Raw genomic sequence first — 23,279 nt, forward strand, 5'->3', positions numbered from 1 at the left:
TAATTTAATTGCTTTTAAATCTTCCAGGCTCAGAGCTGCTGGTTGGAAACGTCGCGCTCTGTTACTGCTGTTCTGTTTGCGTTGGCAGCTCCTCCTGTACATATGTTTTGTTTTCTTTATATCCTGTTCCGTTCTTTTTTTCTTTTTTCTTTTTTTTTTTTTTTTTTTTTTGTAAAGAGAAGAGAGAGAGAGAAAAAAAAAAAGAGAAAAAAAAAAAAAAAAAAAGGAAAATTATTTTTCTTTCCCTCAGTACACGTTCTTCAAAGTTCGAAATTATAGTGTTTGTTAAAATAAAAAGAAAGATTTACATTTAACCTCTCCTTGGGTTTCCTCTTCTCCCATAGCGGTGCTGGGTGGGATGGAGGTGTTGTGCCACAGCCCCCCCCCACGGAGACCCCCGCCCCCCCCCCCCCCCATCCCCGGTGCCACTCCAAATTCCTCCACCTCCAGCGGATTAATCATTTTATTTATGAGGCTTAAAGGCCCAAATCCCGCTAAACCCGGGGCTTTGCCAGATAAACAGCCCGCTTTGCAAAGGCAGCCCGTTTGTGAAAACACAATTAGCAAACCTTGTAATCTGCACTAATTATCGGGCCGGAGCCCTCGCCCGGCGGCGTTGGTGTGGGGCTACGGGGGCTATGGGGGATGCAGCGCCTGCAGCACGGACCCCCTTCACCATCGAGTACCTCCTAGCAGCGCGGGGCAGTGCGGGGTCCCCCCCGCCCCCCAGCAGCACCCCCACGTCCCCCCCCGGCCCCGCAGCCCAGCCCGGGGACAAACCAGCACAGTCCTACATCGCGCTCATCTCCACCGCCATCCTTTCGTCCCCGGAGAAGAAGCTGCTGCTCTCTGATATCTACCAGTGGATCATGGATAAGTACCCCTACTTCAAGAACAAGGTGGGCGGGGAGGGGGGCTGGGGGGGCTCCTTGGGCTCCGAGTGCCGCGGTGGGGGTGGGACGGACTCACCGCGCGTCCGCTGGATCCGTCTGACACAGACGCGAGCGCCGGTTCAGGGCTGTGCTCAGGTCCCAGCTGGTGGATCCGTCCATTCCGATCCCAACTGATGGACGCCCTTCAGTCCCAGTTGGTGTCTCCATTAATTTTGGTCCCCACCAACCGCTGGCTCCGTTCATTCTGGTCCCGACCCACGGGCGCCCTTCGGTCCCAGCCGCTGCCTCCGTTTGCTCTGGTCCCACCCAACTGCTGGCTCCGCTCCTCCTGGTCCCACACGACGCCGCGGTTCGGTGCCAGCTCCACACCGTGGAGGTTTTGCTCCGTATGGGCTCTATGGGTTTTGCTCGATGTGGGCCGTGGGGTCTCCGGGGGGTTCTGACACCGCATCCCCAATGCAGGAGAAGAGCTGGCGGAACAGCGTCCGCCACAACCTGTCCCTTAACGAGTGCTTCGTTAAAGCCGGCCGCAGCGACAACGGCAAAGGCCACTTCTGGGCCATCCACCCCGCCAACCTGGAGGACTTCTCCAAAGGGGATTATCACCGCCGCCGGGCACGGAGGCGCATCCGTAGGTGAGTGGTGGGGGCCGGGGGTGCGCGGGGCATCGTTTGGGGGCCGAGGGCTGACCCTGTGCTCTGCTTCCCCCCCCCAGGATGGCGGTGAACATCGGCTACTGCCACCCCTACGCCCTCTACGGCCTCGGCTGCTGCTGCCCCTGCTGCCCCCCGCCGCCCTCCGGACCCCCTCTGTGCCCCCCGGTGCCGCCCCCGCTCGCTCTGCCCCCCGGCCCCCACCGTGGGCGGTGGGTTTGGGGGCGGCCGCCGGGGCCCCGAATCCTCGCCCCTCTCTTCCCCGCTCCCCGGCCCCCGTTCCTGTAGCCCCATTCTTGGGTTCTGGATGTGGACCCCGCAACGCAGGGGTGGCTCAATGAGAGGCTCCGTCCCCGTGGACCCCACTGCCAGCAAAACCCGATGTGCCAGAGCCTGGGGAGGGCGTCCCTCTGCAGCACCGAAACCATACCCCTTTATTCCCATGTTCCCATCCACACCCCTACAACCCCATATCCCCACATTCCCAAGCTCCCATATCCCTACATCCCCACATCCCCACGTTCCTGTCCATATTCCCTCATCCCCACGTCCTCATGTTTCCAATCTCCCCACATTCCCAACATCCCCGCATCCCCATGTCCCCACATCCCCATGTCCCTATATCCCCCTACCCCACACCCATACATCCCTATATCCCCCCACCCCACATCCCCATGTCCCCACACCCCCAGGGTCCACCCTGCCCCCCCCCACTGAGTCTCCAACCCTACAGCCGGACAGAACCCAACCCACCCCACACCCACGGTTGCTGGGGGGTGAACACGGTGCCCCACAGCGGCCCCCTATGGGACCAGCCACCCCGAGCACATATGGGACTTAAACCCCACAGCGGCCGCATTTGCTGATTAAGCTTCAGGAGGACCCTGCCCTATTTATTAGTTTTTCTCTGTTAATTGTCCCTGACGCCCCTAATGAAAATCGGGGATCCCAGGTGTTAAGTGGCATTAGGGCGTCTCGCTAAGAAAGACGACTTGCCCGCTTAATCCCGGGAGATAAAACCCCAAAGCTCATCGCGGCCCCGAGCACTAGGAAGCTTATGACACAAATTAAGCTCTTCACGTTGGTGACGCCCTCCGTGTGGGGTGGGGGGCTCCAGAGGGACCCCATAGGGCTGGGATGGGGGTGGGAGTTTGGGGTCGGCCCTCATAATGGTGTGGTTCAATCCCGATCCCAATTGTTGATCATTTTCCCCCCATCGCAGCCCTTTGGTGGTCCCACAGCCCCCAGCCCCACAGCCAGGGGTCCTTAACGTGGCCATCTGTGGGGTTGGCTCCGAATCTGGGCCAAAAAATGGGATTAGGGCCCCACGCTGCACCTCGGCTGTGGGATTAATGGGGTCGAGCCGCCAAATCGGCACTAAGGCGGCCAAGGGGGTCCTGGGGGGCGTGGGGGGATTCCGGGGGGGGGAGACCCTATTAGCACTTCGCTATTGGTTGGTGGGAGGGCAGGCAGAGCCCATCGGGGTCTGGGGCCATGTGGGGTTTGGCCACTGGTTTGTACGGGGTTTTGTTCCGTATGGGGTTTTGCTCCACGTGGGGTTTCACCATTGGGTCGCAATGGGGTTTTGTCATTGGTTTGTATGGGGGTTTGGCCATTGGTTTGCAATGGGGTTTTGTTCCACGTGGGGTTTCACCATTGGGCCGCAACGGGGTTTTGCTCTGTATGGGGTTTTTCCTTCTTTTGGGGTTTTGCTTTATATGGTGTTTTGTCATTGGTTCGCAATGGGATTTGGGGTTTTGGTTTATATGGGGTTTGGCCATTGGTTTGCAATGGGATTTTGCTCTGTATGGGGTTTTTCCTTCATTTGGGGCTTTGCTTTATATGGTGTTTGGTCACTGATTTGCAACGGGGTTTGGCCATTGGTTTGTAATGGGATTTTGCTCCATGTGGGGTTTTTCCATCATTTGGGGTTTTGCTCCACTTGGGGTTTGACCATAAGTTTGCAGTGGGGTTCCGTCATTGGTTTGCAGTGGGGTTTTGCTGTGTGTGGGGTTTGGCCTTTGGCTCGCAGTGGGATTTTCTCCGTATGGGTTTTTTTCTTCTTTTGGGGTTTTGCTTTGTATGGGGATTTGTCATTGGTTTGCACTGGGGTTTTGCTCTATATGGGGTTTTGCTCTATATGGGGTTTTGCTCCATGTGGGGTTTTGCTCCATATGGGATTTTGCTCCATGTAGGGTTTTGCTCCATATGGGGTTTTGCTCCATGTGGGGTTTTGCTCCATATGGGGTTTTGCTCCATATGGGGTTTTGCTCTATATGGGGTTTTGCTCCATGTGGGGTCTTGCTCCCTATGGGGTTTTGCTCCATATGGGGTTTTGCTCTATATGGGGTTTTGCTCCATGTGGGGTTTTGCTCCATATGGGGTTCTGCTCCATGTGGGGTTCTGCTCCATGTGGGGTTTTGCTCCATGTGGGGTTTTGCTCCATATGGGGTTTTGCTCCATATGGGGTTCCACCACTGGCTTGCAGTGGGGTTGGCCATTGGTTTCTAATGGGGTTTTCCTCCACGTTGGGTTCTGCCATAGGTTTGCAATGGGGTTTTTCCCCCACTTGGGGTCTTTCTTCCATGCGGGGTTTTGCTCCACGTGGGCTTTGGCCACTGCTTTACAATGGCGTTTTCCCATTGCTTTACAACGGGGTTTTGCAAAGCGACCCCCGCCCCCAATGAGGCACTGATATGGGGGGCGACCCCCCTATTTCCCCCCCTCCCCCCCCCAAGAAGAACAAAATGCATTTTTTAATGATTTCATCTTTTATTTAATCTTTTTCTCCCCCCCCCCACGCTTTTATAAAGAGCTATCAAAGGTACAATCTATGGAATGTCTTTGCTGTGCTTTTCTTGCCCCCCCCGCGCCCCCCTCCCCCGCCTCTCGCCGCCCCCATTACCACAAAAAGTCATTTCTTTAATTTTAATTATTTCCTTTTTTTTTGTTTTTTTTTTTCTCTTTTTTTTTTAATATATATATATATAACATTAAAAACCGCCCGGAAAACTCTTCCTTCGCTCCGAGATCAGAGAGAGATCCATAAAGGCGCCGGAGAAACGAACCCCCAAAGACCCCCCCCCCCAAATTGCAGCCCCCCCCCGTCACCACAAACCCAAAATAAATCCATTTCTTTGCTCTCTGTGTGTGTATATATATATATATGGGGTTCCTTTTTTGGGGGGGGGGGGTTGGGGTCACCCCCCCCCCGCCTTTTACAAAGAGTTCCTCTCTTAAATAAAACTTTGTCTTTTTTTTTTTCCATCGTAAATCGAAAATATAAATAGATTATATATATATATATATATATATAGATGTGTTTTATTTCTTCTATTTTAAATAGGAGCTTTGGGGCGGGGGGGGGGGGGGAGGGGAGGGGGAAATGAGCCCTAAAAGACCCCCCCCCAAAAAAAAAACCACCATGGGGGGGCATTCGGGGTCGCCGTTTTTCCCCTCTTTGTACCAAAACGGGCAGAAATCCATTTTTCCTCCCGTTTCTGTTGTATTTTTTTATAGCCCCCCCCCTCCCCTCCCTCCACTCAATTCATTTCTCATCAATTTCCGTCTCTTTGGCAACACTTTATCACAGCGCAGCTCAGTGGGAGCAGCAGTGCCTCCAACCTCTGCAGCCTTTTTTCCTTTTCTCATTTGTCCTTTTTTTTTTTCCCCTTATTCATTTTTTTTTTATCCTTCCTTATTTTTTTCTATTTTACTTTCTATTTTCCTTTTTTTTTCCTCATTCATTTTTTTAATCCTTATTTTTTTCTATTTTACTTTCTAATTTTTTCTAACTTTTTTATTTTTCCCTAATTTTTAAATCTTACATCCATTCTTATTTTTCTCTAATTTTCATTTTCCTTCCTTTTTTCTCATTTTTGCTTTCCTTTTGCTTATTTATTTTCCACTTATTTTTCCCTAACCTTTTAATCTTTTTACTCATTTCTTTCTCATCCATTTCCTCATCTCTTTCTCGATTTTCCTTCTCATTTTTCTTCCTCTCCTTCCCGTTTATTTACTTTTCTCCCTCTTTTTTTTTTTTTCTTTTTTCTTTTTTCTTTATTTTCTCTGTTTTTATTTTAGTGCAAACTTCCAACTTGTGCTAAAGTGTTGCCAGCAAACGGTGCGTCCGTCCGGCGGCGCGGTCGGCGTAGTGTCCGGCGCTCCATCCGTGGGGCATCCTGAGTCTAACACACACACACACACACACACACACACAAATACACACAACCTCTCTCTGTTCGTTTTTTTTATCATGTTCTCCTTTTTTTGTTTTGTTTTGTTTTGTTTTCCTCCTTTTTGCCTTCGGGGGAGGGGGAGGAGGGCGTTGGGGGTTTGCTTCCCGAGTGGCGGAGGGAGAAAACGCAAAGCGTCGCAACGTTCCTTTGGGGCCGAGGAGAGGTGGGGGACAAAGAGGAGCAGTGACACAAACTAGAAAAGAGATACCACGACTCGATTACAAGAAGAACCTCAAGTAACTCTATTTACACGTCCGCGCGAGTTTTTGCATATGCCAGCACTGAGCAGAGGGTCGGCCCTGCGTCCCCGTCCCTTTGCGGGGACGTCCAGCCAAGGCACTCGCTGCCATCGTGGGGACAGGGGGGGGAGGTGAGGGGGGGGACCCCGCACCACGCAGGGCGCTGGGTTTGGGGGGGCGGGGGGGGTTTGTTATCTGCTGCACCAGACGTGGCCCTTGAGCAGAGATAGGGCTGGCAGCCCCCGCCATGGCTGTGTGCTGCTGGGCCTGGGGCAGCAATGGGGCCAAAGGCTGCAGCCTGCAGCACGGCATTGGGTCAATGGTGCCGGGCCAGTGGTACCAGGCCAAACGGCACTGGGCCCAGAGGACCCGGCCCAGAGGCCTAATGGCACCACAGGCCCAACAGTACCGGGCCTGCAGCACTGAGCCCAATAGAGCCAGGCCCACAGTGCTGGTCCTGGTGGTACCGGGCCAATGGTTTCAAACACAACAGCACTGGGCCCAGATCAGGCCCAAAGTACTGGGCTCAGCAGTGTTGGGCCTACAGCACCGGAGCCAACAGCACTGGGCCCACAGGACCAGGCCCAGAGGCCTACAGCACTGGGCCTACAGGGCCAGGCCCAATGGCACCAGGCCCATGAGAGCAGGCCCAGCGGCACTGAGGCCTATGGAACCAGGCCCAAAATACTGGGCCTACAGCACCACAGCACTGGTCTGGTGATACCGGGCCTACAGCACTGGGCCCAGAGGTTGATGGCTCCAGGCCCAATGGCACTGGGCGTAAGTGCTGGGCCCAATGGCACCAGGCCCAAAATACTGGGCCTACAGCACCGGGCCTGATGGCAATGGGTTCGTGGTTCTGGGCCCAATGGTGCCGGGCCCACAGGAGCAGGATCACAGCACTGGTCCCAGTGACGCCAGGCCTCTGGTTCCAGTCCCACAGCACCGGGCCCATGGGCACAAGAATGGGGGCGATGGGGGATGCATGTCTGGACCAGCACTGGCTATGGAACATTGAAGAAGAAATAACAGAAAAAAAAAGAAAAAAAAGAAAAAAAAAAGATAATAATAATAACAATAATAATAAAAATAAAAAAAAGAAAAAAGAAGGGGGGTGGCTTGGGGGGGGGGGGCGGGGGGGAGGATAAATGAACGATACACAAAAATGAAACAAAACCCACGATTCCTGCCTAAAATTCAAGCTTCCGTTTGGTGAAGTGCAATGACTCCCAGGGGTCTGTTTTTCAGGGCATGTCACAGAACCTAATTAGCATCGTTCCTCTCATTGGACACCTTTCAGCCTTTATTACTCCACGAAATAGAACTCGGATTCTGCCTACGTTGGTTTTTTTTTTTTTCCTTTTAAATATATATATATATATATATATATACACATTTTTTTCTTACAAAAATAAATTTAGGATTTTTTTTAATAATATCTTTTTTTTTTCCGTAGAAGTTGGTTTCGACTTGTAAACATGTTTTGCTTTTGCTTTTTTTTTTTGTTTAAATTAAGATAAAGTGATCTCAAAGTACCCGTTCCATCGCAAAGTGCTAAGACTTCTTTGTTTTTTTTTATTATTATTATTATTTTTTTAATAATGGTTTTTTTTAATATATTTTTATTGCTTTTTTTTTCTGCATTAAATAAACATCCGTCTCTCCCCAACCCCCCCCACCACTCAGCCCTCCCCCAGCACACACTCCCCTCTCACTCCCTCTCCAAAATACATTCGGCCCGACCTGCTCTGGCTTTGAGAGTAAAAACAAACACCAAAAGGGAAAAAAAAAAAAAAACCAAAAACCAAAAACAGAAAAAGGCAAAAAAAGAAAAAGAAAAAAAAAAAGAAAAGAATCTTAAAAAGTGCTTTCAAAATAAAAGGACTAAAATCTCTTTTTTCATCTCAAAATGTGCATTTAGAAAACAGGTGAATGGCTGAAAGGTGCCTTCCTATCGCCCTCTGCACGGGGGGGGCACGCACGGCGCACCCACGTCCATCATCGTCCCTTTGGGGACAGGGCTGCATGTCTCTGGGGACAGAGCTGTGTCCCCTCCCAGGCAGAGCTGTGTCTTTCTGGGGGCAGGGCTGAGTCCCTTTGGGGATGGGGCTGCTGCTTTTTGGGGACAGAGCTGCGTCCTCTTGGGAATGGGGCTGCATCTTTTGAAGGACAGAGCTGTGTCCCTTTTCAGACAGATCTGTGTCCCTTTGGGGACAGGGCTTTGTCCCACTGGGGACAGAGCTGTGCCTCTCTTCAGGCAGAGCTGTGTCTTTCTGGGGACAGGGCTGTGTCCCTTTGGGAAGGGGCTGAATCTTTTGGAGGACAGAGCTGTGTCCTTTTGGGAAAAGGGCATCATCTCTTTGGGGACAGAGCTGCATCCCTTTGGGGACAGCATTGTGTCCCTTTGGGGACAGAGCTGAACCCCATTGCAGACAGAGCTGTGCCTTTCTGGGGACAGAGCTGTGTCCCTTTGGGGACAGGACTGTGCCCCTTTTCAAACAGAGCTGTGTCCCTTTGGGGATGGGGCTGCATCTTGTTGGGGACAGGGTCGCATCCCTTTGGGGACAGAGCTGTGTCCCTTTTGGAACAGGGCTGCATCCCTTTGGGAATGGGGCTGCATCTTTTGGAGGACAGAGCTGCGTCCCTTTGGGGACAGGGCTTTGTCCATGTTAGGACAGAGCTGTGCTCCTTTGCAAACAGAGCTGTGTACCCTTAGGGGACAGGGCTTTGTCCCTTTGGGGACAGGCCTGCATCCCTGAGAAAGGTGCCCCCAAAAGGGCAGTGGGCTGCAGTGGCCGCGCAGAGCAGCGGCCATAGGGTGACGCAGAGCCGCTCTGCACAGCCTTAAAGCCGCCGCGGCTGCAGCCTTCGCCCCTCCCATCTCCTCCTGCCAAAACCCTCCTTCCCCTTTAAGGGAGACCTCAAATAACCTTTTTTCAAAGGAATCTGCCATTTTTAGGTGCTTTCTGGGCGTGCGGGAACACTGCAGCTCTGACCGAGTGCCTAAAAATATGGGGCAGGGGCAGCCCCAGCCCGGCTGCACCGCAGCACCGGGCTGGGCGTTATTCCTGAGGGTTCCTGGGTGCTATGGGGGGGGTTGGGGGGTGCTGGGACGAGGGCTACAATGGGAACAGACTTTGGGTTAAGGAGCTTAGAGCCGCCCTCGGGGTTCGGAGCCGCACGCCGTGAGATCCCCATGCAAAATGCATCATCCCAAGGCTCCACGCTGCCCGGAGCTGCAGCAGGGCGTCCCGAAACAAAACCGACCCCAACCCCACGCTGCACCCCAACACCTCCCTACAGCTCTGCAGGCAGAGTGGGGGGCTGGGGGGGGGGGGGGGGAAGGTGGGCCTGCTCCTTCCCGGCCCCTCGAGGCACCGTGTGCATCCCCCCCCCCCCCCAACAAAGAGCCCCTTTTCCACTCTTGGCCTTTTTTTTTTTTTTTTTCTTTTTTTTTTTCTTTTTTAAAACGTCTATTTTTGCTTTTTTTCCTCTTTTTTTTTTTTTTTAAATAGATATCTCTCTGAAATAATATATATATATATATTTTGTTTTGTTGGTTTTTTTTTTTTTTTCCTTTTTTTCTTTTTTTTCTTTTTTTTTTTTTTTTAACGTGTATTCGGACACAAAATAAAGCTTTGGGTTTTACATGGAAGCTCCTTTCCATGCGCTCTCCATCCCCGCCCCGCCTGCCCGTCCCACCAGCACTGGGGGAGCCCTGCCTGCCATGGGGAGATTGGGAACGTCGTCGACAGACCTATTTTTGCTTCTTTTTTCCTTTTAAGAAAAAAAAACAAAACAAAAAAACGGGGGAGGGTGGAGAGGAGGGCGGGGGGGGTGGAGGGAAGGGAGGGGAAAGGGAGAGAGAAACACCTCGAAAAGAGAAAATCGGAGGAAAAAGTACTAACTAGATTTTGTGACACCTCTCTTGTTGTTGTTTGTGGTGGTTTGTCGGTTGGTTGGGTTTGGTTTTTTGTGTTGTTTTGTTTTGTTTTTTTTTGGTTTAGGAGAGTCCTGGCGCGCTGCCCTCGGCCGACCCTCCTGCTACATTCAATCCCGACGCTTCGGTAGTAGAACTATCCTCAAAGTGCTGCTCTTGGCCGTTCCCCTGCACGGTGTCCTCTGATTCCTGACTCTCCCCACCTCCTTGAAATCCTCCATCCTCTGGGTTTCCCGTGGGGGTGGGCAGCCCCCCGGCATCTCTCACCCGCGGCCGTCGGCCCCTCCGGGACGGGATGCCGTTGCAGCCATCCTTTTTAAGGTGCCTGTGCAAGTGGTCAGAGCGGACGAAAGTCTTGAAGCAGCTGTCGCACTGGTAGGGCCGCAGGCCGGTGTGCACACGCATGTGGTTCTTCAAGTCGTAGTTGTGAGCGAACGCGGCTCCGCACTGCTGGCACAAGTAGGGCTTCTCCCCCGTGTGTTTCCGCATGTGGACCTTCAGCTTGTCCTGCCTGCGTGGAGAGAAAGGACACGGGGCGGTCAGCGGGATGGGGACGGCCTTCCTCCTCATCCTCATCCTCACCGTCGCAGGGTCAGGACTTTGCTTCTTCCCAGAGGAAAGCAGGCAGCGAGCAGCGCAGTGCCAGCGTAGCAAAGTGGGGGTCGGCATGAAGCCCCCCCTCCCACCCCGAGCCGGAGGGCTCTGCAGGGCCGGGAGGTGTCCTGGCACGGAGGGAAGGATGGAAACCTCGAGGATGCAGCCGGTCCTAATGAGGCTCCCAAAAGGAGCTGGGAAGTCGGGCCAGGCTGAGAGCAAACAACGCGGTTTTCCGAGTTGAATTCTGATCAAACCCTTCCTGAAAGATCAGCAGAGCGGCTCCTCCCCATCCGGGCACAGAGGAACCAGGAAGCAAAGCAAGCAAAAATCAGCACAGAGCTGTGGGTGATCCCTCCCCACCCGGCGGGCACAGCTCCATGTCCCCCACGCCCCCCATCCCTGCCCCATGCCAGGGCTCACTGCTCCCAGCGCAGCCCTGAGCCACGAAGGGCGGAGGGGGGTTTGCAGCAGGCAGCGTGACAGAGAAGGATGAATGGAGAGGGGAGAAGAGCAACACTGGAAGGGAAATCCGGATGATCTCGGGCTTGGCTGCCTCACACTGCGCCCACTGGGCTCCGCGTGGCCAAATGCAGCCTCCCACAAGCTGGGGGCAGTGCAGGAGGGCGTATTTTAGCTTGAAAGCAGCAGGGCCCCGATGTGTTATGGCCATGTTCAGGCTGGGGGGAGGGCACGGCTTCCACCCACATCTCTGCTTGCAATGAGCCAATGCCTCCTGGGAGCTGGTGGGCAGCAGGGAGTCAGTGGAAGGGTAAAGACACCATGGGGAAGGTAGTAAGGGGAGGGCAGAAGGGTGAGGAAGGTGAGGCAGTGGGATGAAGGCAGAAGAGGAAGGCAGAGGGGTGAGGGCAGCACACAGAATTGCAGCAGCAATGCCATCAGCTCCTCAAACCCCTCCACCACCGATCAAACTCCACCCTGTCCCATGGCACAGCCCCCGCTCTGCCAGCCCTCGTGGCACTTCCAGGAGGCCACAACCCGAGGGTGGGGAGGAAGGGGGGGAACGTGAGGACCTTGAACTACTCAGGTGTGGCAGCCGGAACCTGGGTGCAGGCACACAAAGTGCAGGCAGCCCCCAGCCCCCCCCGCCGTGGGCAGGGCGGTGGTGGTTGGCAGGGCAGTGAGCCGTGCTGCAGGGCTGGCATCCCGCCCCGGCATTATCTGCATTCCTCAGCTATCAAACGTGGGTCCCTGGCCGCCCGGGTGCGGCCCCGCATGGCTCTCAGGGTGCAGAGGGGACAAGGCTGGCAGGTGGAAGGCTCAGAGAGCAGCCCCACGTCCTGCACTCACCCGCTCCAGCCTACGATGTCTGCAGGGCTGGGAATGGCCCACACTGCTGGGAAGCAGCTCTGTCCTGCCAGGGCGTTGAGGAGGTGAGCAGCAAGCAGAGCAGAGCAGAGCAGAGCGGAGCAGAGCGGAGCAGGCTGGGCCATTCGGCTGCTCCTCCTTGCAGCCCACACATCTCCTGGCACAGCACGGAACCCCCGCCCTCGGCCGGGCGATGGAGGACGTGAGGAGTGGAAAGAGGACGTGCTGGAAGGCCTGGGCTAACCGGAGGAACCCCAACCACAGCCCTTGACCCAGTGATCCCACAGCAGGTTGGTTGCTGGCTGGAAGCGACGCCCGAGGAGCCGTGGGGTTTGTTTGAAGCCAGGTGGGCACAAACCCATCCCCAAGCACCCGGCGAGGCCACCGGCGTTTCCATCACCAGATGGAGACGCCTCTAAACGCCTTCCTGTTGGGATGGAACCGTCACATCACAGCACACGCAGCTCATCCCTTACCTGGTGAAGCGCACGTTGCAGATGTTGCACTCGTAGGGCTTCTCGCCGGTGTGGGTGCGGATGTGGCGCGGCAGCTTGCCAGCCCCCTGGATCACTTTAGCACAGATGGGGCACTTTTGGAATGCTTTTGCCCTGATCTTCTTCTCCACCTTTTGGGACCAGGACGGATACACGTCGCTCTCGTTCGAACTGCCAAAGTATTTCAAGTAATAATCCACGACTCCGTCGTCGTCCTTCCGCTCGTCGTCCCCGAGCTGCTGCCTCCCCACCGAGCTGATCACCTGCTGCAGCACGCTGGCAGCCAACCCGTCCACATCCCTGGCATCATCCTCCGTCTCCGCTCCGGTAGGGACGAAGCTGGGGGAGTCACCGGCGTCCTGCTGGTCCAGGGCGGCCCCGGGAGCCACCTCCTCTTCTCCTGGCGTGCCCAGGCTTCGGCCGCTGTAATGTCCGTTCTGAGAAGGTGAGAACAAGGAGCCAGGGGCGGCCGCCGCCTCCTCCTCCTCTCTGTCCAGCCACATGGCCGGGTTGCTGTCGGGATCACAGTCATTCGCCTTTGGTCTTTCGTTGAGGGAGGCTTGTGAATAGAAGTCCAAGCCGTTGCAGTCCGGCTCCTCCTCGTCCTCTTGGCCTCGGAAGTTGAGTCTCTGAAGGTCTCTCAACTCCGGGTTGGTCCACGGAAAGCTGCCTTGGTGGCCGTTGACGGGGTTGCTCTGGAAGAACTCCAGGTACTCTTTTGCTCTGAGATGGTTCCTTTGATCAATTTGATCTACTATATCCATCTGGTCATTTTTGGCCAGAATCTTCCTGTCCAGGAGATCCGTGCAAACATCCCTCACCGCCGGGATCTCCAGCAGTTTGGCGGCGTTGAGGATGTCGTTGACGTTGGAAGTGCTGACTGTAAGGGTCGCGGTGTAGGCGAACTCCAGCAGAGCCGACAAGGCGTCGGCGCTCACAAAGTCAATCTCATACACGTTTTGCTGGTCCACCACTAACCCTGAGGTGAAGAGCTTCTTAAAGTACTGGCTGCAGGCCGCCAGGACGGATCGGTGGGTGGGGAACTCCTGGCCTTCCACCAAGATGACCACGTCGCACAACAGCCCGTTGTTTCTCTGCTCGTTCAGACTGCTGAGGATGTCGCTGCTGTGATCTGGGAATGGGATCCCTATGGGGCCGTCCACGCCGCCCGCCATCGTGGATGCGAAAGGCTGCGGAGAGAAGAAAGGCAATGACTCACAGATGCTCCAAGACGGCCAAAGGAACGGATCCACTCCGTCTGTAGAATCGTAGCGTCATCAACAATACGGCCACTCATCTACGGTCATTCAGTCCAACCACCACCACCATTTCCCCATTAAACCGTGTCCACCATACGGCACCCAACGGCTGAAGAACCCAGAGCACACCCAGCAGCACGCTGCTCCCCAAGGGATGCTCTCCATCACCCCAAGGTGAGGCACATCGCAGCCCAACAGCAGGAGCCAACCCTGCCAACCCAACGTCTCACACTCTCTGGTCTGTAAAATGGGTGCAATCCTTCTCCCCAGCTCACTTCCCAACACGCACGGCCAAACACTGCAGGCTTGCTGGTAAATTTCTGAGGAGCTCCTCACAAATGTGATTTTTAAAGAACTTTATTGATCCAAAGGAGAAAGGAGCTTCTGGAGTGGGATTCAAACTCACGGCCGGCGATTTGTGGGTTATTCAGAAGGAGAGGTGTTGGCTTGGAGGGGGAACAGCCGCCCAGGGGCTGAGGGCAGTTTGGGGAGGGGTCCCCCGACCCCAGAGCTACAAGGGGTCCAGTGGAACCCCAAACCTCAGCCACCAGGGCTTTGAGCTGCAACGGGAGGAGCCCCTGGCGCTCCTGTACCCCTTCCCATCCAGACCGCAGGCTTCAGAGGAGTCCCCTCCGCCTCCAAGAAGAATCTGGGCTTTGCGGTGGCAGCGGCCAGCACTGGGGACACGACGGGAGCGGGGCTGGGGGCTGCGCTGTGGAGGTGACCCCCGTGCTGGGCAGGGGGTTGGGAGGAGCGGGGAGACGGTGTGGGAACGGCTGTGGGGTCACGCGACCGCCCAGGGCTGGCAGGGGAAGTCGCTGCTCATTCTGCTCACACAACACAGCCTTTGTGTGCCCGCCTGCGGTCGGAGCGATGCGATGGCTGAGATGGGGAGGGGGCAACGCAGCCAGGCCGGGTGGAGCCCACACCCCCCTCCCGGGCAGCACTATAAACTCCACCCTGCCCCTTTCTGGGGACGATGACCTGAGGATGTGTGACATGACACGGGGCCTTCCATCTTTCCAGAACCAAAAACCACCACAGCTGAAGGCAATGTTGGGCACGTGGCACAGTGAGGCGGTGCTCAGGGTCCAACAGCATTGGGTGACACACGGAGAGGTGACCAACAAGCAGCCCATTCGCAAGCACAGAATCATGGCGGGGAGCTCCAGCCCCTGCCCTCCACCCCCAGGCAGCTCCTTCCTCCCCCTCCGCCCCACACAGAGCACTGCTGTCCCAGACTGTGTGTCTCTGGTGCCACATTTCACCCCAAAGTGGCCGCGCTTTGGCTGCCAGCGCTGCGCCCTCCCGTGCAACCCAATGGGGAACTGCCAGCCTGAAATACGGCCGCTGGGAAGAGGTGCCGTGCAGCAATGCCAGAGCTCTCCTCCAAGCTCCCCAGCAGGGATGCGACCCAAGGATGGGGCTGTGCTGCATCCAGAGCCCAACACGATGGCAGAACAACAGCTCCGCAGCCGCCGTGCACCCACATGGGGCACAACGCCGTACCACAAATCACAGCATCCTCCAACTGCTGCTGTGTGCCAGGAGAGAATTACTACAATAATGTTGCTATTAAAGAACAAAATAAAAAGAGGCAGCGGTTTGCTGCCCAAGGCCCAAATATCACCCTCTCCCTCACCACCAATGAGCATTTTTCCCCCCCTACGAACAGCTCACCCCTATTATAGGTCACACAATGCGAGCCCTTGTCTTTCCATGCACACTCTGGGAGCCATCACCCCGGCTGCCCTCTCCTCCTCACAGCCACGAGGCCAGACCTGCAGGCAGAGCACCCTGCAGCCCCCAGCACAGAGCTTGGGAGGGGGGCTGGGTAGCAAAGCAGGGCTGTGCCCGCCGGGGGGGTGAAGGCTGCTGCAGCTCCTCCACGGTGCCATTAAAATTCTGCTGCTCCCGAGCAGGAATGTGCTGTCGGCAGTTTAGAGCCAAACTATCCAAATTATGTGGACCTGCCAAGCAGATGCGTGCTCCTGAGGCGAAGACCCTGTGCTTGGACAGGAACAAACGTGTGGTTATCATGCAAAAGGGTGCTGACGCTTTTTTTTGTCCCTTTACTGCCCCCCGACTCAATGCCCCTATTTCAGTACTGCAACAAGAAATCCCTTCTATCCCACCCGGGCAGCACGTCTGGGGCAGAGCACAGGAGGAGACGCGTGACAGACCGAGATCATACAGCCATTGATGTGCAGAGATCAGAGCAGTGTCCCACACAAGGCTCTGCACGGACAATCTGCCCCTGTGTGCTGCTGCCAGACACCCCCTGCCGCCCCCCCACCCCCCCCGACCCGTTCTGAAGGCGGCTGCCCTCATTCCCCAGCACTCTGGCTCTCCATGGGGTCTCATCACCGCAGTTTTAATTGCCAGATGGACAGATTGTCTCAGGAGCCGAACACGGTGATGGTGGCTTCCATCAGCTCCCAGATCACACAGTGGATCCGAGCTGGCACAGCACAGAGCCAACCAGCCTCCCCTCAGCCCTGCTCTCACGGTACCCCTTCCATCAGGCCCACCCAGAGCAGAGCTTTGGGGTCATCCTGCTCCAACATCCCGTGGCCTGATGTCAAAACCAAGCCAGCTGCTGCGCCCCACCACCCAGCTACAGCCTCCATTTCCGTGGCTCAAACTCACACCCGCACCAGGTAGGCAAAGCAGCCAGGACTGCCCTCACTGCTGCCAGGTCCAACCTGCCGGGGAGGTTTGCCTCTCCCTCCTGCCTGCAGGGGAAGCCCCAGCACAGCCCTGCTCCACACCTGCACGAGGAACTCCCCCTGAACCCCACGGATCCTTCAGCACGGAGCAGCATCCCCCAGCCACGACCTTCGTGCTGAGCGAAAGGGACGGAACCCAGAGCCTCAGTGAGCATCGGGAGAACCTCCCCGGCCACGAATAGCAGAGAAGCTGAGTTTTCATTCCCGTTGGAAGGACCCCCCGTGCAATGCTGGGAGCTGCTCCCCGTGGGCTGAGCGCAGGGGCAGCCCCCCCTTGTCAGCCATTTCCTTGCAGAGAGCGGCTGCATCCTGTGCTCACTCAGAGGGCCGATATCTTTGGCAGAGCATTAATTGGGCCTGGAGGAGCTGCGTCTACCCCTCGGGATGCAGAAATCCCAACGGTGCACCTTGTTTGGGTGCCGTGGGTGTGCGACCACCGGCACTGAGCCGTGCAGGTGACACACGCAGTGCCTCACCACTCCCGGACAGACAGGTTTGGGGTGTGATTCAGCAACCCCTGCACCTCAGGCAAACCCAACAGAGCCGTGTATAATCGTTCTACAACTCGACACTCCCAGCTCTCACCGCGGGGAGAAGAGCAGCAGAACCCCACGTCAGCCTGCACGGAGCAGGGCACGGGGACGGGCTCCAAACCAGCAGAAGGAGCAGTGGGAGATGGATGTGACATGCTGTGGTTGGAGCTGGGCGCTGCCATGGCCGCGTCTCAGGCTGGGAGTCCTCCAGGAGGCCGTAAGAGATGCTGCCACGGGAAGAAAAAGGCTTCCTGCTCTCCCCCAAAACTTTAGGATCAAAGTACTTGCCATGTGATGCCCAGAAGGGATGGGACAGAGGAGGGTTCTTCTGTCACATGAGCATGGGAAGGATGAGTGCCTGGGAGGATGGGGCCCCGCCATCCCACTCAGCACCTCCACCCCAACCCACAGCACAACACAACAGCAGCAGAACCAGAATGGGGAAAGTCACAGCAGCACCGAGCCACCGTGGCACAGCCCAGCGCTTCAGCAGGGGGAATCGCTCAGCACCTCTTAGGATCCCAAACAAGAGCAGATTTGGGGCTGATATCACTGGGGAACCCTTTGCTCGGAGGGCGGTGAGGCGCTGGCACCGCACAGGGAGCAGCGGGTGCTCCATCCCAGAGCACCATGACACAGTGGGGCCTGCTGCCCATCACCGGGTCCCACCAGGCCCACGGGGCTCCAGCCCAGCCCCCCCACACCAGGCCCCATTTGCACAGCACGCAGCCATTTGCACCACTGACAGCCACAACCAGGCCATGTTAACGCTTCTCCTATGTTGCAAGGTTAGCTTCAACTGGTTGCTCCACCCAGACCTCCTTGCCAATTTTCTCCTTTGTCATCAGAGACCGTATTTAATCCAGTAGGAATGTGCCTCCACTAAAGCCAGTGTAGGAATGGGTTCGAGGGGTGCTCACAGCACCCAGCATCGGGGTTGAGTGGGCTTTAAGGTTCCTTCTTCCAACCCAAACCACGCCACGCTTCTGGGATTCCGTGCTGAAAGCCTCCATCACCTGCACTGCTGTAATGCTGCACTGATATGGGACACAGCATCCATCAGAGCAGGTCTGGAGCCCCACGTAACCACGTAATCTCCTGCTCTGAGCCCATTCTCACCCACCACCCCCAGCCCAACCACGAAGGCTGCGGCCCTGTGGGCACACAGACGGCTCCCAGTCCTCCCTGCTGCCCGAGCAGCCCACACACACTGCCTTCCATTGCCTGAAAACACCAGAGCACAGCTTACAGGGTCAGGAAGGCCGCGCAGCCCGCATTAATGCAAGCTGCTTGCTGTGCTGCCGAGCCCAACTCTCTCAAAAAGTCAAAGCTGAGCGTGCCCACACGATGGGTTTTCTCCCACAGAGCTCTGCTGCTGCCATCCAGCAACACGTCAGCTCCCTGCAAAACCACAGAGGGGTTTCGAGAGATCCTCAGCCTGCTGAGGAGGACCTGACAGCACTGGGTGTTCAAAGAGAGGAAAAAATAAAACAAAACACGAAAGCGGAGTTAGTTTCAATGCTGCCCAAAGAAGCAGCAGCTCCTGGAAGTGCTGGGCAACACGGGGAGGGGAAGGTTTCTCTGTGAGCTCAGGAGCCCCACCAAGCTGGGGGTGCTGGAGAACACATGGGCAGTACTGCAGCCCCGAAAAAAAGAACCGAAACATCCCCCAGCATTAAGCCCTGCTGAGGGATGAGGCATGCAAAGGGGTGGAACAGAGCATCTCTGCACTGCTGCAATTCTCACAGTCCCCAACCCCCTGCCATAGAGTCACAGAATGGCCTGGGTTGCAAAGGCTCACATCCAGTTCCAACCCCCTGCTGTGTGCAGGTCGTCAACCAGCAGCCCAGGCTGCCCAGAGCCACATCCAGCCTGGCCTTGAATGCCTGCAGGGATGGGGCATCCACAGCCTCCTTGGGCAACCTGTTCCAGTGTGTTCCACGACGCTGTGCTCCTTCCCTCGGCACACGAGAGGGCAGCGTGGGTTCGGAGGGAGGAACGCCGCGCTGGTACCATGCACACACGGCTGCCTGTTGGGGCACGAGGCTCCTGGAGCCACAACCTGTAGCTACAAGCCCACGCTCGGCACCGGCCCAGCTCTGTGCTGGGGAGGCATTGAGCAAACAAACCAAGCAGGGCATAAAACAACCCGGAGATGGACTCGATGCTTTGCAGTTTGCCAATGGGGAAATCTGTAGGGGGGAAATAAGAGCGCTCGTCAGTGCACAGCTTGAGTTTGGCAGCGGGATGTGTGGAGTGCAGCAGTGTGGCTGTGGGGTGAAGGTGGAGAGGGCTTCAGGTGGTGGCAGAGGGGCAGCAGGTGAACATCCCAACTGCTCGGCAGCGGGAGCCCCAGCAGGGAGCTGCGCCCTGAGCCCCACGGCAGGAGAAGTCCTGCTATAGGCGCTGCAGTGAGTGAGCCCACTGGCAGGGGGCTGCACCCAGCAGCACTGCACGCCTCCATGCATTTCTAAGGGGGAGGGCCTCGAAGCGAAGCTGCCGTGCCCGGGGATCTGCAGTGCATCTCACCAACGTGCCCTTGGCTCCCACCTGCAGCGCAGGGCAGCTCGCGCCCGTTTCCAGTTTCTCACGCCTTGTCACATTAAGTGAGGACGCCAATCCCTTCCACACGCAGCCGGCTGCCTCCCCCACGGCCCACCAAAGGTTTTCTGAGCCCCTCACGCAGCACAGAGCCGCAGCTCAGGGCTGCCTCCAGCACCCACAGCAGCCGTGCCATGAGAGCTGCACGCAGGCTCTGCCCCGAGAGCCAGGCAGGGAAACTGAAACGACGCACAGAGGGAAGATGATACGGCTCCAGAGCTGGAGGAGCAGCAGCCAAACACCCCGTGTGCTTCAGCAGCAGCACGGCTGACCCCATTTCCTTCTGCCCCACGTCCCCATCGTTCCCAGGTATGGAACGGAGCCATAAAACCACCCCGCTCCCAACCAGAGAGGGGCACAGGGAGAGCAGCCCAGACAGCGACTTGCTACCTCTCCTTGAATTGAGTTCATCAAAAGGGTTTTAATTACAGATTGAAACCGGTCCCTTCCACTTGAGGTTAGGGCTGGTGGAGAGCAGAGTTAAGAGTGGCTGTTTATTGCTTTGGCTAAGCCAGATAACAAGTAGGTGTCTAATTGTCACAGAAGTCTTCTCTTTCAATAAACGCAGCATCCTGAGACTGGGAAAAAGCCCTCGAGTGTCAGTTTTAATCAAGATAAAGCCACAGCTCGGAGCATTTCGGCTCTGTCTCATGCAGAGGTGAGGAAATTCGGGCACCCATTCCCTGTGTGGCCACAGACCACCATTCCCAGGGCCAGAACACAGCGAGGAGAGCAGAAAGACAAGAACACAATTAAATTAAAGGTGGGATGAGAGTCAGCAGAGCGGCGGGCAACGAAGAGCAACTTTCGCTCACCACCGGGTTCAGCCCTCGCCCCACAAACTCCCCCCGAACTGCTGACACATTGAAGGCTTGGTGGAAAAATCCCACCATCTCAGCCACGTTTGGGCTCCCCCTCGCTGCCTCCCTCCCCAGGACAAGCCAGAACAGGGGCCACAATGAATATTAAACGAGAACGGCTCCTGTCTAATGAACCGCTCCATTTCTCTCACTTTATTGCTTTGGAAGAGTGGTTGAAAGGCATTATCTCCAGCAAGCCTCACAATTCTCAGGCCAGCCCATCCCTCTGCCTGAGAAACAGCCTCGGTTGCCCGGACAGTGCAGTTCTCCATCAGGACCTCGAGAAACAACAACGTTTCCTTTAACGAAGTAACAACAAAAGCGACACCAGCAACCTTTCTGCAACGCTGGGACGACCTCCCTTTAAATCCCTCTGGGCTGAGGCCTCCTGCACGGCTGTCTGTAAAGCACTTGTATCACGAGCTGCGGTCCGGAGAGTCGGGATGATGAAAAGCAGAGAGAGCAGCAAACTGAGAGCAGCAGCAAAGCTGAACTGCAAGGAGCCGAGCCGTGCCCCGTGGGAAGCAGGACCGCATCAGTGACCGCAGGCTGAGCACGTGAATGAGGGCAGCGATGGGAGATCCGCGCAGCCCGGCCGGCACCAGCTGCCTTTCCCAGCAGCTCCTCCATCCAAAGCACGGGCAGCCCCACCGGCACCCCCAGCCCGGGGTTTTCTTCTGCAGAAGGCAGCAGTAACCTTCGGCCCTACATGAGGGTGATGGAGCTCCGGGCTCAGCCTCGAGGCCCGGCGGTGGGCTCAGAGCATCGAGGCCTCAGCAGCAGCTCAGTGTCAGTGTCACAGTCACAGCCACAGCCACAGCCACAGCCACAGCCACAGCCACAGCCCCGCACACAGCCGGGCCGGCGGCCCTCAGCCCCGCACGAACCGAGGGCAGAACGCAGGGAGGTGGGCACCGGAGGGAGGCAGAAGGAGGGGACGGAACCCGAATGGAAAAACCCCAGGAAACCGAAGCCGGCCGGCGCGGCCTAACGGCCAAACCCCCCCGGCGGGCCGCGGCGACCTTGGGGCGCGCGGGGATCGGAGCGGGGGAACCCGGCGGGGAGGCGGGCGGCACGGCGGCCCCGAGGGACCCCACCCTGCGGCCCCCACCGCCCCCCCGTCCCTCCCCTCCGCCTCCCTCCCACCGCGGCCGGCGGGGCCCACTGGGAGCCTTGGCCGGGCGCCACGACCCCACCCCTTCCCCGGGCTGCGCCGCGCCAATGGAGGCCGGGAGGAGGGCGGGCGGTGGTGGGGGGGGAGGAGGGGGGGGCGGCGAGGCGAGGCCCCGGCCCTACGGCCTCCACCCGCCGCCTCTTCCGAGCCGAGAGGCTTCGAGCGCGGCCCGGCTTCACCCCGAGCCCCCGCCCCGCCGCTGGGCCGGGCCTGAGGGTGCGGAGTGGGGGGGGTTTGCAGAGAGGAGGAAGCGCGGCCCCGCTCGGCTCAGCCCCCACCGCCCGCCCGGGCCGCGCCGCGCTGCCCTCCGCCACCCCGCACCCCGCGCGCCCGCCATTGGCCCCGGGCGGCGGCGTAGGGCGGGGCTCGAGGGGCGGAGGGCGCGTCCCGATTGGCTCCGCCCGCCGCCCATCACCGCGCCTCCCACTCGCCGCACGCGGGGCGCACGCCGGGAGCTGTAGTCCGAGCGCCCCCTGCACCTGCGGCCCGGCGGGGCGGCGAAGACTACGACTCCCAGGAGCCCCCGCGCCGCGCACCCCCACCCCCTCCCCAACACGCACCCCGCAGGGCCCTTCCCCCCCCCTTCGCGACCCCCCCCCCCCCAGCACGGCCCGGCCAAGTACAACGTATGCACCCGAGCCGGGGGGAAACGGAGGGGGGGGTATCAAAGCTCCCCCCCCCACCCCCAATTTACGCCCCTTCCCCACACCTCCTCCCTTAACCCCAACCCCCCCTCCTCCCCACGCACCCCTATCCCACCCCCCCCGCACCCCCCCGTACCGGGCCGTGCCGCGCTGTCCGAGGAGCGGAGGGGGCTGCGCCGAGCCGGGCCGGGCCGGGCCGAGCCGTGCGGGCGGAGCAGGCTGTGGCCGCCCCGCGGGAGCTGCTCGCCGAGGCCCCGTATGCGGCTCCTTCCTGCTCCGGCCGGGGCCGCCCCGCTCTTAAAGGGGCCGCGCCCGCCCCGCCGCCCCCCGCGCCGCCCCCGCGCTGAGGGCGGGGACCCCCCACACCCCCCCTTCCTTCTTCCCCTCCCCGCGTGGGGGGGGGCCGTTCCCTCACCACCCGCCCCGTTCTGCGCGTGTGGCCGCGTGTCCCCGTCAGCCGCCCCCCGCCCGTCACCCCGCTCCGCCGCCTTTCTCCCCCCATCCGTCCCGTCCCCGCGTCCCCTCCGTCCTCTCCCCTCACGCGGGAAGGGGAGGTCTCCACGAGGCGGGGGGGTGAGGGGGGAACGCGGATCAACCGCACGTGCACCTGCGGGGACCCTCCCCCCCTCCCCCCTCCGGCACGTTATTCGGGGGTCCACCATTAGGTTCCAGAGTTAACAGCTCCCTGCTGCCCGCCGGGCTCGGCCGCAGAAACACCTGTCCGTGTGTCCCCCTCCCTCCCCCCCCCCGCGGTGTGTCACCTGGGGAGGCAAAACTGAACAGAAGAGCGTGAAATAGAGGAAAAAATATCAAAATGTCACATATACGTCTGTAATCTTTATATACATACTCTAAAAATAAATGTGTGCCAAAGGAAGAAACGTCCAGCCAGGGGCTGACCCTCCCTTAGAGCCCCCTCCCCCTCCCCCTCCACCCCCCCTCCCCCAGCAGAGCAGCACCCTTTCTATTCCCTTAAATAATCCCACTCTGCTCCTCTGCTGGGGGTGGGGGGCACAGTGAGGGCTCCGTGCTCACCACCCACCCCCGTGCCCACATCCGGCTGGGGGGGTCCCGTGGGAGCTTTTAATGAGAGGGGGGT

At 57.8% G+C, this 23,279-nt stretch overlaps 2 protein-coding genes across 2 annotated transcripts; one reads left to right on the forward strand and one right to left on the reverse strand.

The window, feature by feature from the left end:
• Window positions 1–416: 416 nt before the first annotated feature.
• Window positions 417–2,526, forward strand: LOC146542486 (uncharacterized). Its single transcript, XM_085211827.1, has 3 exons — window positions 417–899; window positions 1,356–1,528; window positions 1,609–2,526. Exons 1-3 carry the CDS (start codon window positions 639–641, stop codon window positions 1,832–1,834), a joined length of 660 nt encoding a protein of 219 aa, XP_085067953.1. The 5' UTR covers window positions 417–638; the 3' UTR covers window positions 1,835–2,526.
• Window positions 2,527–5,274: 2,748 nt separating this feature from the next.
• ZBTB7A (zinc finger and BTB domain containing 7A) lies at window positions 5,275–22,487 on the reverse strand. Its single transcript, XM_085211810.1, has 3 exons — window positions 22,317–22,487; window positions 12,363–13,570; window positions 5,275–10,474 (listed from the first exon to the last, which is right to left on the reverse strand). The coding sequence occupies exons 2-3, from the start codon at window positions 13,553–13,555 to the stop codon at window positions 10,027–10,029; spliced, it is 1,641 nt and encodes a 546-aa protein (XP_085067936.1). The 5' UTR covers window positions 13,556–13,570; window positions 22,317–22,487; the 3' UTR covers window positions 5,275–10,026.
• Between the last annotated feature and the right edge of the window lie 792 nt (window positions 22,488–23,279).

This window comes from Meleagris gallopavo, chromosome 30 (assembly GCF_905368555.1).
Source record: "Meleagris gallopavo chromosome 30, MGAL_WU_HG_1.1, whole genome shotgun sequence".
Taxonomy (NCBI): Eukaryota; Metazoa; Chordata; class Aves; order Galliformes; family Phasianidae; genus Meleagris; species Meleagris gallopavo.